Below are 15,105 nucleotides of genomic sequence, written 5' to 3'. Positions count from 1 at the left end.
TCGATAGTACTGTCTGCTGTAGCCGCCTCAACACTGGACCACAGCTTCCCTTCACACCCTGTCCAACTGGCTGCATTAGCATGCACAATTAAAAATACAAAATTCCTTATGAGTCACTTCCCTGACTTCTGGCAGTAAGAGGAAGCAGCGGCTGCTTCATGCTTTTAAAGCTCAAGGGGAATGATGGACGTAAAATTAAAAACAAGAGAACTGACCAAATACTTCAGCAAAGTGGACGCAGTCACTTCATCTCTTGTGTCTTACAGCACTTGTACACATTTGGCTACGCCGAGGGACACTGAAGGGGCCTCAGGTAAATGAATAAAAAAAGAAAACAAATGAAAATTGTCTGTTTTAGTGAAACTGCTACGTCAATGCCAATAATCAGCACCTTTCAGAAAATCCTGACTTTGATCTGATGAAAAATAAATATGCCCTGGTATCATTGGTCATGTTTTTGCTACTTTATGCTGAATGTAATAATGAAGCAGAACAGCTGAGGACGGAGGGAAGAAAAAGGATTTACATATAGGAGGGAATTACTCTAAACAGTACCTGTCTGGATGGTCAAAAGCCATTTTACACTGAAAAAAAGGAGCAATTACTAGATAAACTGAGTTTAACAGTTTATGCATTGAAGTATCAGAAAATCTCAGAATGATTTTTTTCCTTCAAGGCCAGTCCACATTAGTAACAATTTCAGTCCCCCACCCCCCAAAAAAGAGGAAACCAGTGTGACGCAAAAAAATAAAAATCTGTTGGTCATACATGCTGCTGCTACACCCAGCGAAAATGTTTCCTATGAATCACAGCTAAGTCATCATTTTCTCCTACAAAACCAAACTTTGAAAAAAAGATGTTAACACGTCTGAGTCCTTTTGATTCATACCAGGAGAAATAAATCATTGACTTAAAGCAGGTAACATTAACTCAACTACAGGCTTCATCTCTCTGAATGTAGATGTCTGGCTCTGAACTGAGTATAGCCTTCAGGAAACAACACCACTTTATCCAAGTCCTCAAGTGTTTAAACTTATGCTGTGTTTGTTAAGTGAGCCACATTAACATGTTTAAGTATTCAAGATGAACTTTTAACAACTGTATTATTGGGGAGTGATAATGCCATAAGCTCCCAGTGTTTTTGTTTTAGAGATATTGTGAAGATTACTGCAAGAAAATGACATTCAACTTGAAATTGTTCTTCAGAAACACAAACACCTGATCGCTTACTTACTTAAAGCGATTAAAACAAACAAGAGTCTTCACCTTCCACTCCGTCTATGTCGCTGCCTGGGTAAATCTGCCTGCTGTGCTATTTAGTACCCCCCCCCCCCCAACTGAGTTAAAGCCTTTGCATCTAGAAAAGAGCTTAAATCACTTTACTGTATTGTAGCTCACTGTCCAGCCACCAGTTAAACTCTTAGCACTTTGACCAGAAGAGGGCGCTGCTGCACTGTGCTCAAAAACACAAAACGCTGAAGTCAAGCTCAACGTTCAACTCGGACACCCACACCTGTGTCGTCACTGTCAAACGCTGCTGTTAGCTGTAACTGTGTGGAACAAAACAAGTTTCCCTTTGTAGAACTGACAAAGACTTTTACAGGGGTCTCCTGACGACATCTGTCGCCATGGCAACACGACTCGAACCTTAAGATACCCCGGCACATTCAAGTCTCTGTGAGCTGATTTTCTTAATAACAATGGAAAAGTAGGAAAAATGTAAAGCTTATTAACTTTTGGAAAAATGGTCAACCGTAAATACAAATGCAAAACATGCAAAATAAAATAAAACAAATATGGTTGTTAAGTATAAAATATTTCTTATTTACAGCCAATGTGATGCTTTTAAGAAATGTAGAAGTTTTGCCGTTACCATTTTCACAAGGTTTCACAACCCGAGAGAGAAAGAAATCTTGGGGATGCTCCAATAGTTTTATTTTAATTTAAGATACTTCACACCCACTCATCATATCTGCATCTGCCCTCCAAAAATGTTTTTTGCAAGGCCGAGGAGTTATCCTTCAAAATTGGCTCAATGTGAACACGGAGGGAAAAGAACGAACAAGCGCCTCTCTGAGACTGCAGTTAATTTAACACAAATAGAATTGGCCACCGACTGTTAATTGGAAATATGAAGTAGAAAAAAGTCAATAAGAACAAAAAGAAAAAAGAAGAAGTCTGTACATGGTGAGTCTCTCTCCTCTTTCCCTGCTGTCCTTGAACGCACCGTTCGTTACCTCTTTCGCAGGTCAGATCACAGAGAGAGACGACTCCCCCTCCGTACGATCATCTCAAGAGAGAACAGGGGCAAAAGTCCAGCAGTTCCAGTCTGCTGCCCCGGCTGCTCCTTTTCCTTGGCGTGAGTGTGAGCGTGATACAGAGAGGGGGAGAGGGAGAGAGAGAGAGAGAGACAGAGAGAGAGATAAGGGGCAGAGACATGAGGTGATGTTTCAGTTCGTCTCGCTCGTTTTGTCCTCAGTCTGTTTGTCCTGGAGGAGAGTGATGAGCGACTCCCACGCCGCCTGGCACTGCAGAAGGTGGAGACAGGAGAGAGAAGTCAGCGGATGGAGGGAGAGAAGAAAGGTGAAAGGGGGAAGACGGATGAAAGAGGCAGATTTGTATAAGATTGACATTTTGTGTTCATCTTCACATTCACATTCACTATCGGTGATGTTAAAGACACCATCTTTCAGCAGACAGTGAAATATCAGCTCACATTTTCCCCCTAATGTCCCCACTCAAGTGCTTTTGAGCAAAATGATTTGCACTGTTGTATCGGGCCGTTTCCAGGTGAGTGGAACTGCCTCATTCTGCTGAGGAGGATTCATCTTCAGTAAATAAAGGTCAACAACTCAGCTGGAGCTCTGTTGGATCTGCTACAGATACTGGATTATTATTATTATTTTTTTTTTTTAAGTATATTTTTTTGGCGTTTTTGCCTTTATTTGACAGCTCATAGTGAGATAGACAGGAAAGGGGGAGGCAGAGAGAGGGGGAATGACATGCAGGAAAGGTCTGCCCGACGCGGGATTCGAACCGGGGACGCCTGCGTTGAGGACTGTAGCCTCTACATGGGGCGGCCGCCTTAACCACTGCGCCACGCACCGCCCCGATTCTGGATTATTTAATACTATAGACTTGTTGCTATGTGTTTGGTATGGATGTGTAGTCTGAACTAAAATAACCTAATTGACAGTGACTGGGGACGACATCAAACATGAGCACTTTTTGAATTTTGAACAGCGTTGAGCATGAAAACATTTCTTAAGGCTGAGTAATGATGCTTTTAATTCCATTTAAATAGTTGGTAGAAAGCTTTTGCACCCCCACCCTCCTCCTCCAGCCTTCAATTTGGAACAAGGATCTTATACATCTTTTAACTCTGGAGGAAACTCAATACACCACAACAGGGTGTGCTCAGAAATGTTATGCCCTTTTTAACTTGTATAGAAAAGGGGGACTATTTTAAAACATATTTTTATCATTTCTTTTACGTACCTTTTTCCTTTACTTGTATTATCGATATTTGTTTTATAGTTTACTCTTTTACTGCTTGTGTTTATTTTTTTTCTGCTATTATTTGTCTTTTTTTGTGACACTGAACTTATTTTTCTGTGTATATGATCAATCCAAAATCAAATCTGATATTTTTGTTGTTCAATTCTGTAAATCGTGGTTCCATCTTGTATGACTGACTCTAAATACAAAAAAGGACAGAGCAAATAAATTGTTGTGAGAAATGTGACTTCTGTGAGAGAAACTCAGCCCTCACAATCGAAACTTCTACGCCGACAATTATCTATTTTTAGTGTGACTGTGGGAAACGTGTAAACTGGCATCTTTGTCATAATTTGCTGTTGGTGGGTGTGAGGCTTCGAAACTCTCCTGTGTGAACACATTTTAACACGACACCTGTTATAGAAGACCACGTTCTGTTTCTGTTCTCGCTATAAAATTATTTCTGTTGGTGATTACAATGTCCACATCTCTGCGGTGTTTTCAACACATTATTGCTCCACAGCAGCCGGCGTTACCTTTTCGTAGTAGTTGATGTTTTTGTCGGCCATGCCTGTGAGCAGCTGTTTGAAGTCTTGTCTCTTGTTTCTCTGCCAGCGCTCCCAGTCCGCCTTCAGGTCGGCGTTGAAACACTCCACTTTGTCCTGGCATTTCTCCACCTCGATTGGTATCTATAGGCAGAGAAAGCTACAGCTACAGGGGCCTTGAGGGGACATTATACAAGACTACAGTTTATAGGGGGAGGGTGGGGGGGATTCAGCTGGAAACTACCCAGATACATTTCTGTGTTAATCCAACAACAACTGTGCCTTAATTCCAGGGAATCCTTATTTCTGCAGACATATAGTCCCTTTATTGTGTTATTCAAAGAACAACAAGCTCCATTTTTGGGATGAGAAATAACGAGGTAAACGATTAACTTCTAAATCTCACTACATACTTTCAACAGGGACAGAGCAAAGTACAGACTCTCCCGGAAATGTGAAACAGTGAACGCAGCATTTTTGTTCACAGCTTCCATGTCGGAGAGGAGGATGCTTACAGGCGTTCTGTCCTCCTGTTTGCGCAACACGGCTGCTTCTAGTCGTCCCTCGTACTCCGCCTGGCTCTGGTCTCGCTTCCTCAAAACGTTCTGTAAAGAAAATCAAAGGGCAAACATGTCGACGCGTTAGGGTTAAGGGTTATAAGGTTATTCTATGAGACAACTTGTGAAAATGATGAACAGAAAAATACATGCTGAGTCAGGGGCTTAGTTAGGACAGGATGTGACAAGCAGAAATACAGATGCGACTTCCTTTATTCAGGGTCAAAGGTGACGCAGCAGAACGCAGCATCTATTTCGAAACAACGTTTTTTGAGTGTTTATGGCTTCAAGGCAACTATTACTTGCCTTTACTGATTTTATTGAACCAAGAACTAACATTTTATCAAGATAACAGAATGATATAATGTCAAAAAACATGAAACAGATTCATCAGGCTGCTATGTGGTATTTGTATTTATTGTGTACTGACCAAGGTTTTGATCCTTCTCTCAGGGTTTACTTTCTTTTTTTTCTCTTTTTTTTTGTGTGTGTGTGTTCGTCTTTTGTTTTGTTTTGTTTTGTTTCTGTCATGAGACAGAAAGAACTGGACTAATTTGGTTTTTGTGTATATCCGCATATAGGCTATATGATCCTATATGATCATATCCTTTTTATTACTTCAATTACTTCATTTAACAATGTCAGGTGCTGTATACCCATTTTGTATGTAGATTTTATTCTATTTTTGTAAAAAATAAATAAATACATTTAAAAAGTGAAAAAAGTTAAAAAGAAAAACGAAAAACATGGAACAGGAAAGTCAACAGTTTCTGCTCACTGAGCGCTCATGACCCTCTCACCTTCATGGACTCGATGTAGAGGACGTATTCTCTGAGCACTGGCAGAAAGTCCTGGCTCATGTTGTCACTCAGCTCCTCCAGCGCTCCGCTGCACGTGGTCACGCTGCCGGCCACGCCCTCCAGCGGCCGCTGCAGCTCCTCCTCGGACGCCGCCCAGCTGGAGTACACGGTGCCGTACTCCCGCAGCTCTGTTAGATACTCTGGATGGACAGAGACAAGCAGAGTTATGGTCTTTGTTCTTCTATGTAAAACACATTTCTGCTGACTTTTTCATACTTGACAGGCTGATGCCTTCTCTCTTTCCTAACAGGTGATACTGAGGGACTGTCATGTTCAACTGTATTGTAAATATTTATAAATTACACATGAGAGAAACTGATGGCCAAATGCCAGGCTGCTGAGTCAAGCGTGCGTGGCATTTGCTTTTTCACACACACACACCGTGTCAGCTCATAAACCTCCATTATCTCCAGTTTCCGTCCTCCCTCACTTTCCATCTTATCTCCTCCAAAATGGAAACAATCACTTTTCCTTTTACGCCTCAGATTTTCAGAGCCACAGACTGCAACGCATTTAAAACCCGGGCAGATGGTGACAGCGAGGATTTCACACGGCAGAATCGCTCGTCATCACTTTTTAGGGCTGTGGTCATCAAGCGTGCAGCCTCAAGGCCCAAAGGTCTGTGGGTTTCTCTCCACGCAAACACAACGCCACTGAAAAAGTCAATACTGCAGATAAACCTGTACAGGTTAATGTAAACCACCCATGACAGCGGAGTGAGCACAAGTACAATGTAGCATGTACATAGAGCTGGGAGTAAGTAGGAGAAAAAGCAGTCATCTTCCAGTTAACTTAAGCTACGAAATAAAGTATTGCCAATATACATAGAAGAAGAAAATAAAATAAAAGATATGACAAATCAACTGTACTATACTGTCTACAGCAGGGGTATTCAATTAAAATTCAATGAGGTCCAGTTGCTAAACTTTCCTCCAAGTAAAATGTCCGAACCTCATAAAGTCCAAATTGTGTCTTATAGCCTAGCCCTATGTCCATTAAATAGAATCAACAACGTGCATCTTCATATTTATTTAATCAAACTTCATATTCATTTTCAACGCAGGAAACCCTTAACATAGTGCACTTGTATGGTACTTGTATAGTAAACAACTATCTATTTTACTATAAATAAAAGTAGTCCCAGGCGAATGAATGAATGGCCTGCATTTCAACTTCAAGAGAACAACCTCAGAATAAAATAAATAACCAAGTGCCTCTAAAAAAAAGTACAAACAGAGCTTTGTTTTCTCATCTCCTGTGTTTTCTCTAGATAATGAGCTAGTCTTAATATTTCATATGTAAGTAGTCTATTTAATCTTTGTGTATACATATGTACGGTCATATATCAGTCTCTGCTTTTATTTGACTAAAGTAAACCCTGTGCAATTCCACATACACTAGAAAATAAAATTAAACTCATTTCCTATATCAGCCGAATGGCACATGTGACAAATATGCTTTTTTTTTTAAAACTCTGAATTCTCATTTCATCAAGTTTCATCATTTTCAATTAGTTAGCAAATCAAAGTTCAAAGACAAAGGCAACTTGTCAGTGGAAAAACTGAAATGAAAACTACTTTTACTACTAAAAACCTTTTTTATCAAAATCATTTGTTTTGCATATTTTATTTCTATATTCCAACGGATTTCTGACCTAACTAATCTGGTTTTATTTGTTGTATTATGTTGTACAACATACTCCAGCCTAATTTTCTTATTAGTAAAATCTCTTATGATATTCGCTTTGCACCACGAAAATTTCTTAAGCAATCACAACACTGCTAGATCCTCTGCTAGAGTGTGAAACCAGAATTTAAAATCTCAGAGACACCTCCATGCGATACCTGACTGCTCTTTGAGGATCCTCTGTGCGATGCGGTCGATGGTTCCCAGTTTCTGGGTGAAGGTGTCCAGGTATTCTCCCATGGCGCAGAACTCCGCCGGCCGCGCCCGGAGCTTGTAGCCCCCGGCAACGTGTTTCACCGACTCGCCCACTTTGGTCAGCAGAGCCAGACCCTGACGCTTGTTCAGGTCCTGCAGACACACAGCAATAACAACACACGGTGATGTCAGCTGTCACTTCTCTGCTATTTTATTACCTTTAGTGTTTTATCATCCATTTGTCACGATGGTGGATTTCTATACTTGTCTTGATACGGGTTTGCTCTATTTTCTTCTTCTGAATCCAATTATTTTACTGCTGCTACAACCTCATTTCACCTGAGGGATCAATAAAATCTTGTTTTGTGTCTCAGCTACTTAGAAGCAACATTTGTGACTGATGGGAGTCGTGAAGCATGCACACGCACACACACAGTTAGGAGCAGAGAGTCTGCATTCTCTGCTGAGATGAAGTTTATGATGTACTTTGGAAATGCATCAATATTTATGCATTCTCCATTTTGAATTTATTGAACCCTCTGTGCAGCATTTTGTTGACAAAATTAAACTATTTTGAACCAAAAACACGCCTGTGTTTGGAGTCGAGGAGTGATTATCGGCATAAAAGAACAAAATCTGATGAAAAAGCTTCACAAAAAAAAGCCGGTGGAGAAAAAAAAACTTCTCATGCTCGTGCTGTTTTACCTTGGCAGACAGGAAAGCGTTTAGATGCGGGTTGAAGGAGAGGACGGGGTGATCGGCGACTCGCTTCAGGAACTTGTCCAGAGCTTTCATCCTCGTCTCCACAAACTCCTCCGAAAAGCGGTCCACCACGCCTTTCATCACGAACTTCTCTGGCAGCGGCTGGAGGGGAGAGGACGTGGGGGAGGGAGGAGGGGAGAGGAGGACAGAGAGAGGGAGAGAGAGTCCAAATGAAGCGTGTCTCATTGGGAAACAGGGCAGTGGGCTGCGTCGTGCCTCATTTGACCTACTGGGATGAGGTGGGTCGGCTGGCTGTCCTCCAGCTTGATCCTCAGCCAGTCGAAGTCCTGGTAGCGCCGTCGCACGCAGTATTCTGGCAGGTCAAACTCTATCCGTGATGTCTGAGGAAAAAAACACAAACACACACACACTTTGTTGTGTTACCATGGAGGATATACACCGTTTCAATTACACACTAAAGCCCCCGATACACAGCCGTAATTTATCACATCCCCGAAGAGGAACAAATGTATTTATCTTCTCTAACTGGTGACTCAGTATGTGTCTGGGCTTTAAGCTCATTGTGTACAAGTTTATAAATAGGGTTGAAAAATTCTGGGAATTTTCAAAGTTAGAAACTTTCCATGGGAATTAACAGGAATATACGGGAATAAACAGGAATAAATCCGAAATTTACAAAATTGAAGGTTGGCCCTTAATAAGTAATATTTTACTCAACATTAATGTTTTGTTGTTCTGTAAAATAATTGATTTTTCATACAATAATTAAAACTTGATAAAGTTCTACTCACAAATAAATCTGTTGAAATGTCATGTTTTTAATTGTATTATTTTGCATGGATGTCTGCTTATCACAAAACAAAATTTACATTTATGTTTGGATATGATACAGTTTGTTTAAATTACCCCCAATTTCCATTTAATTCCCATAAATTCCCAATAATTCCTATAAATTCCCACAATTCCCATGAGAAGTTTCCAATTAGGAATATTTCCAAAATTCCCCACCTTAACTTCCCATGGAAAGTTTCTGGAAATGTTCCGCCCCTTTGCAACCCTGTTTATAAATGTAGGCACAGTAGGATTCGTGTCTACACATGATGGCCATCTCTCTGCTCATCTCAGCTCATGACTGGATTTATGGCTGCTGCTTACTGACCATGAGAAACAGCTGACACGCTGCTGTGCAAATGCGCGCAAACACACCACACACTCGCTCTCTCCGACAATCCAGCGTTAAAAGACACCCCCACACGCTCTCAATTAACACCCAGTGTTCATGTCGGGTTGTGATATTTGTCGGAGGCCTCTGAGCTGAGTCACCACAGTCAGTGGTGCACGGTGTAATGGTGCAAGGCTACATTGCTACCGAGTATGCTCTTGTTCTCCTGACCTGCTGCTCTAGTCAACACTGAACAAAATAGAAAAAAAAAACTTTAACATTCAGGATTTCACAATCATAACCACAAGTATTCATATTGCACAAGAGCAGATCGAATGTAACAGAGGTCTGACATGATAACTGGCTATCATTCTGTGGTTTGGCCGATTAGCACGAACAGGTTGTAGACTAGAGACTGAGCTAAGTTATGGGACATTCCTTTAAAACTGACCCCTTGACAGTTATGTAAAATGAATTATGTTGCAACTGCGTTACATATCAGCCTGTTATCGGGCACTGAGGGTTTAGATTTTGGTTGCTGTATATTACTGCTAAAAGAAAAGCAAACAGAGCAGTGGTGAAAAGAAATAAATAAACACAACACTTTTTTGCCTGAAGGTGGCACCAGTTTTAAATCTACAACTGCTGCTCTTTTCTTTGCCTGAAGGTGGCGACACTGGTATGTTGCTGATTCCATTACTATCTACTATATTAGAGCAGAGTGAAACATTGTGCATCCGATGGGTGTTCTTAACATACAGAGGCCTTTACCCTAGATATACACACTTACAGGATTTTCTTCTCTTAATACTCGGTAGGTTTTTGCACTGGTACACCTTAAAGGGATAGTTCACCCAAAATTCAAATTTCACTCATTATCTACTCACCCTCATGTCAACTAAGAGCTGTGAGAATTTTCAGAGTCCTCCGTTCCTTCTCTGAGTTACGGGGGGGTCTGCGCAGCAGTATTTGTCCATATAATGGTTGTGAATGGACACCAGAGCTCTTCGTCCAAAAAGACACACCAAAAAACATCCAAATACCTCCATACTGCTCGTCTGTAATGTCCCTCTTGTATTGAAGCCCCGACATGAGAAATTGTTCCGAAAAAAATTAAATAAGTCTATATTTTAAGCTTGTTTGTAGCGGAAGCTCCCAGTGTCTCAGTTCACTGCTCTGCCTGTGTAAGTGCAAATCTCACGTGATTTGCACTGACCGGCGGAACAATTTCTCATGTCGGGGCTTCAATACAAGAGGGACATTACAGACGAGCAGTATGGAGGTATTTGGATGTTTTTTGGTGTGTCTTTTTGGACGAAGAGCTCTGGTGTCCATTCACAACCATTATATGGACAAATACTGCTGCGCAGACCCCCCCGTAACTCAGAGAAGGAACGGAGGACTCTGAAAATTCTCACAGCTCTTAGTTGACATGAGGGTGAGTAGATAATGAGTGAAATTTGAATTTTGGGTGAACTATCCCTTTAATCTACAAGGCTATTTTAGGCAAGCTGCCATACTACATCTGTTCTAAGTTTATTGCTGTCCAGATGACCCACAATCTTAGAGCCAACAGTTGGCTGCGATTTAACTTTCCCCTTATGAGGACCGAGTTAGGGATGAAGACCCTCTCTTACTCTGGGCCATGGTTGTGGAATGACCTACAAGTCAGGATGAGATTGGGCTCTAGTCTCATCCCTCTTTCTGGCTTCAAACATACAATCTCAGAACTATTAGTCACCAGCTGCACCTGTGACAATCAATTTAAATCTGTAATTGTGCTGCTCATTTGACGTTTGATGTCTCTTGTCATCTTGATCTTGCTGTGTATGTTTGCTTGTATTTGTACTACTGCTTCCCCTGACCAGGACATCCTTGAAAAAGAGATTGTTAAATCTCAATGGATCCTTCCTGGGATAAATAGAGGTTAAATAAATTAAAAAGATCTTCTAATGTGATTGTCATCAAACATGGTTTCTTGCCAGGAGTGAGTGGTGGTGATTGTGGCTTGATAAGAGCTTTGGCCAAAGTTTTATTTCTAACACATGAGGTCATAATAATAATAAACCCTCTCCATCACTATCAGAAAGTAAGGCACTGGCTAGGGACAGCTCTTCGTGAGTAAAGCCATGAAGTTTTTTTTGTTTTGTTTCTTCTTTCTTTAAAATTAAGCACAAAACACAAAAATGAATGTTGTGAACAAAGATGGATGGGGTTTTTTTTTTCAGTATTTGAAACTCCGGGATCTCAAACTTGCCCTTAAATGCACCATCAAAGAAAAAATCAAACACTACAAAATATGACAAATGAGAGATTTAGATGTTCACTGTGATAAATTATCCGTCTTCAACCTTTGGAAATTGTTTACAGTGACACTATATAAAAAGTGATTGTTAAGAGATGAAAAACAACATGTGACCTCAGCAGACAGAGGGTTAATGCAGCGACCCTCAACCACACCACACCATGGAGACTGTTAACACAATTAGCAGACCTTGGTGGACACTCTGTAGGTGATGTAGGTCTCCATGGTGGAAACGTGCTTCTTGGGGTCGTCCACCGTCACGAAAAGGTCGCGCGTTTCCATGGAGGCGTAAGGGTCCCGGCCGTCTGCTTCCGGGTCATCGTCCAGCTGCAGCCTGTTGAACAGCGAGGACGCCGAGGCGGGGCTCGACGTCTCCACCGGCGTGCCGTTGGTCAGCACCGCCGCTTCCTGCATGGACGGACGGACACATATGACACCATTGGTGGGGGGGGGGGGGTGACATCTAATTTGGATGCTGCAGTGGGAAAAGGCTGCAAACAAAGAGGTGATAGATTGATGCTGACGGTGATGCAGTTGTTTCTGCCTGTCAATGGAGCTCTTGTTGCTGCTGCTGCTGCTGCTGCTGCTGCTGCACGCATACCCTCCATCATCTGACACTGCTCTCGTCTTTCTAATTGAATGATGGACGAGAGGAGAGAAATGGTGCATTTGTGGAATCGGGATACATCGCCACGGTCTTTACACTAAGTGTGTGAGAACTGGTGGCTGTGTGGCACCAAGAGACCAGATTTAACTCATTTTATTTGATATCGAGTGCTGCTAAAAGATGATGTATGAGTTATTTTAGAGAAGGGGTTTCCTGTGGTGTGCCCTTGATGACTTCCTCTTGTTTTCTGGCTCAGAGAGATGTTTACTGCACCTAGAAATCAGCATCCGTGTCTACAAAAACATCCCCACACAGCACGAGTGCTAAAAAGAGTAAACTGTCTCCTTAAATGATTTGACAACCTGTGGATTACTATTCAATACAGAATTATGGATTGTCTTCATCTATTTGCTATTTAATTTAATTTCCAAAAAACACATTACTTTCGCAGAAAACATCACAATAAGCGTGATAAAACACAAGGATGAATGGGTTCATTCGTTGCTCCACATTCAGAGGAGACTCCAAAGATCTCGACAAGCAGCAGAAGCAGCAGCAGCAAGGCGACACAATGTTAGATATAAACACGGAGAAAAATGTAAACACTGCAACAGGAAGGTTGGAATAACACTGAGGCGGCAGGAATACATCGTAAAAACTAATTCTGCCAAGTGAGACGTTCAATTTCATCTGGATTCTTGGCATCTCACGGCCTAATCTCCTCTGAGGTCACGGCTCCACACACACACACACAGAGAGAGAGACAGGTTGAGTTACGTGTGTGGGGATGGCTGATTTTTTTTGACTCACACTTGTTTTGTGCGCACGTGGGAGACTTCCCAAAGAAATCAGTGTCAAAAACAGTGCTACAGCTCTGTCTCTCACACACACTGACCACACACACATTTTCTTCACACCACGCTCTCTCTGCTACACACACACACACACACAGAGGGTGCTGACTTCGTAACTGCTCTTTTCTACACGGTGGTGCTATAACCTGCACTGGTAATCACAGTACAGATAATTGCATTGCATTGCATCACTACATCACCGTGAATGAACGACCGGGCTACGGCCAACACAGCCACGCTCACACACACACACACACTGAGGACGCATCTGAGAATATTACACCGGGAGAAGCAGATCTGTGTTTAAACACACCACAGAGCTCAGAGACATATCATCAGTATTGTGCTAGAGGAATGGATATAATGTGGGGTTGTGCTCATGGTAGAAAAAAAAAACACCATAGAGTTTAAATGTTGCGTTTCAGGGCTTTACGGTTATTTTTGAAATTTCTGGATTCATTTAACTTCATTTTAACTGAGAGAGATGCTGGAGGGTGAAAACTCTGTATGTGGCTGATCATCTAACTAATGATGTAGCCTAGCGTTTGTGTGACAGGATCTGATTTTGCAAATCATCTTAACAAAAATGCTACAAATTATATTACATGGAGTCATGAGACAGTTTTAAATCAAACCAAAGCTGTCTAAATTGGCACTACATATATTCAGTGTATTGTATTTGGGATGAAATTAGCATTTTAAAATATTATTGAACAAATACTGAAAATGCAACAAAACATGTCATGGCTTAATGATATTCAGACAAAAAACTAGCTATACTGTATATTCATAAGCAATCTGTGTTTTTGAAATTCAGGCATTACAATTCTGCTGTTGTCTAATTCTTCCAAAAGAATAACTTATTTTCTTACAACATGGACAATGAACAATTTTAATTTGCATGCGAAGTCTTTGATTCTTTGATTTCTGCCTCTTGACTCTTAATTTATGGAAGGAAAAAAAAAAAGAAAAACAGAAAGGTAATAATCAGCCTTGAACTGCAAAGAAGCCTTATTGGGACTGAGCATCTATCTACTGCCATTGGTTGCTAAGGTTGTCAGCAGCAGGAGGGATCAAAGCCCTGACATTTGTTTGCATGCTCTATCTCTGTTTGCACAGCACACCTGAGCTCGTATGATGTCAGGTATCTTAATGAAGGTGGACTGAAGGGGATTCATGTGTGATGGTGTAAACATTTTACTCATAGTGGGACCTTTCGTGTGTTTGTGTGTGCATTTGGCTGCAATAGTAAAATCACTCCTCCCTTTTTTTTTTTTTTTTCTGTAGCGGTTTTGTTGCACTGTAAAAAGAAAAAAGAAAGAAAAAAAGTAGGCTATGTATTTTATAAGTTATGGTTGACTCAGGTAGCCTGCTACTGATTTGACATTTTTCTCTCATCCAGTGATTCAGTGGAAAACAGGCTCAAGTTTAATCTTCAGTCATGTGCAATAAAATCCTACATTTTAACCATAAAACCCGTTCATTTGTGTTTTCCCCTGGCTTCTCTATTAAACTTCAGTTTGCTATTACTTGTAGGCTACTGATGGGTGGATTTAAAAGTCTGATAGTAAACAGAGTATGTGTAGGTTAACCATGGTTCCTCCATCCCCCTCCCCCAGGTTGCTATCAAACCACCACCGACCCAGTCTCAGCTCAGCCCCGTGCAGCAGCGGACCCTCACCCTCACCCACCTTGTCCCCTCCAGCGGTGACGGTGACATCTGGCCCCGGGGAGAGCGGCTCCTCGGCGGCGGACAGCGGGTGGAGGATCTCCGTGATGGGCTTCTGCCCCGAGCTGGCCAGGCCTCTCGGAGCGCCGACGCTCATCATGCGGGAGGCGGGGAAGTCGTGGTCGGGTACCGGGGGGGGAGATGGAGGGAGGGAGAGGGGGGTAACGGTGGTCCGGTTCTCCGCGGTTGACACGGCGAAGCGGAGACGGAGTCAGTGAGTCTTCAGTGGGGATGTTAACATCCGTTGGCTGCTCGGGACTGTCAGCTGACTCTCACTGCGCAGCTGCGGACGTTAAACCTGAAAAACCCGGATGTAAACATACGCGTCACGTGACAACAAAGAAACTCTAAAGATCGTCTATTGGCAAGATGCGTGAAATGTTA

General features: G+C 41.9%; 1 protein-coding gene across 2 annotated transcripts; it reads right to left on the bottom strand.

The window, feature by feature from the left end:
* Positions 1-239: 239 nt before the first annotated feature.
* On the bottom strand, positions 240-14,989 carry snx30 (sorting nexin family member 30). Of its 2 annotated transcripts, none has more exons than XM_083982890.1 (9): positions 14,674-14,989; positions 11,721-11,939; positions 8,334-8,444; positions 8,047-8,205; positions 7,305-7,494; positions 5,401-5,600; positions 4,559-4,648; positions 4,035-4,187; positions 240-2,528 (listed from the first exon to the last, which is right to left on the bottom strand). In XM_083982890.1, exons 1-9 carry the CDS (start codon positions 14,710-14,712, stop codon positions 2,451-2,453), a joined length of 1,239 nt encoding a protein of 412 aa, XP_083839016.1. In that variant the 5' UTR covers positions 14,713-14,989; the 3' UTR covers positions 240-2,450. The 2 variants fall into 2 exon arrangements, with proteins under 2 accessions (XP_083839016.1, XP_083839015.1); XM_083982889.1 differs by having other exon boundaries at positions 14,684-14,989.
* Between the last annotated feature and the right edge of the window lie 116 nt (positions 14,990-15,105).

The sequence above is a fragment of the Trachurus trachurus genome (assembly GCF_905171665.1).
Source record: "Trachurus trachurus genome assembly, chromosome: 12".
NCBI classification, from domain to species: domain Eukaryota; kingdom Metazoa; phylum Chordata; class Actinopteri; order Carangiformes; family Carangidae; genus Trachurus; species Trachurus trachurus.
This window is presented reverse-complemented; position numbering and strand designations above follow the sequence as displayed.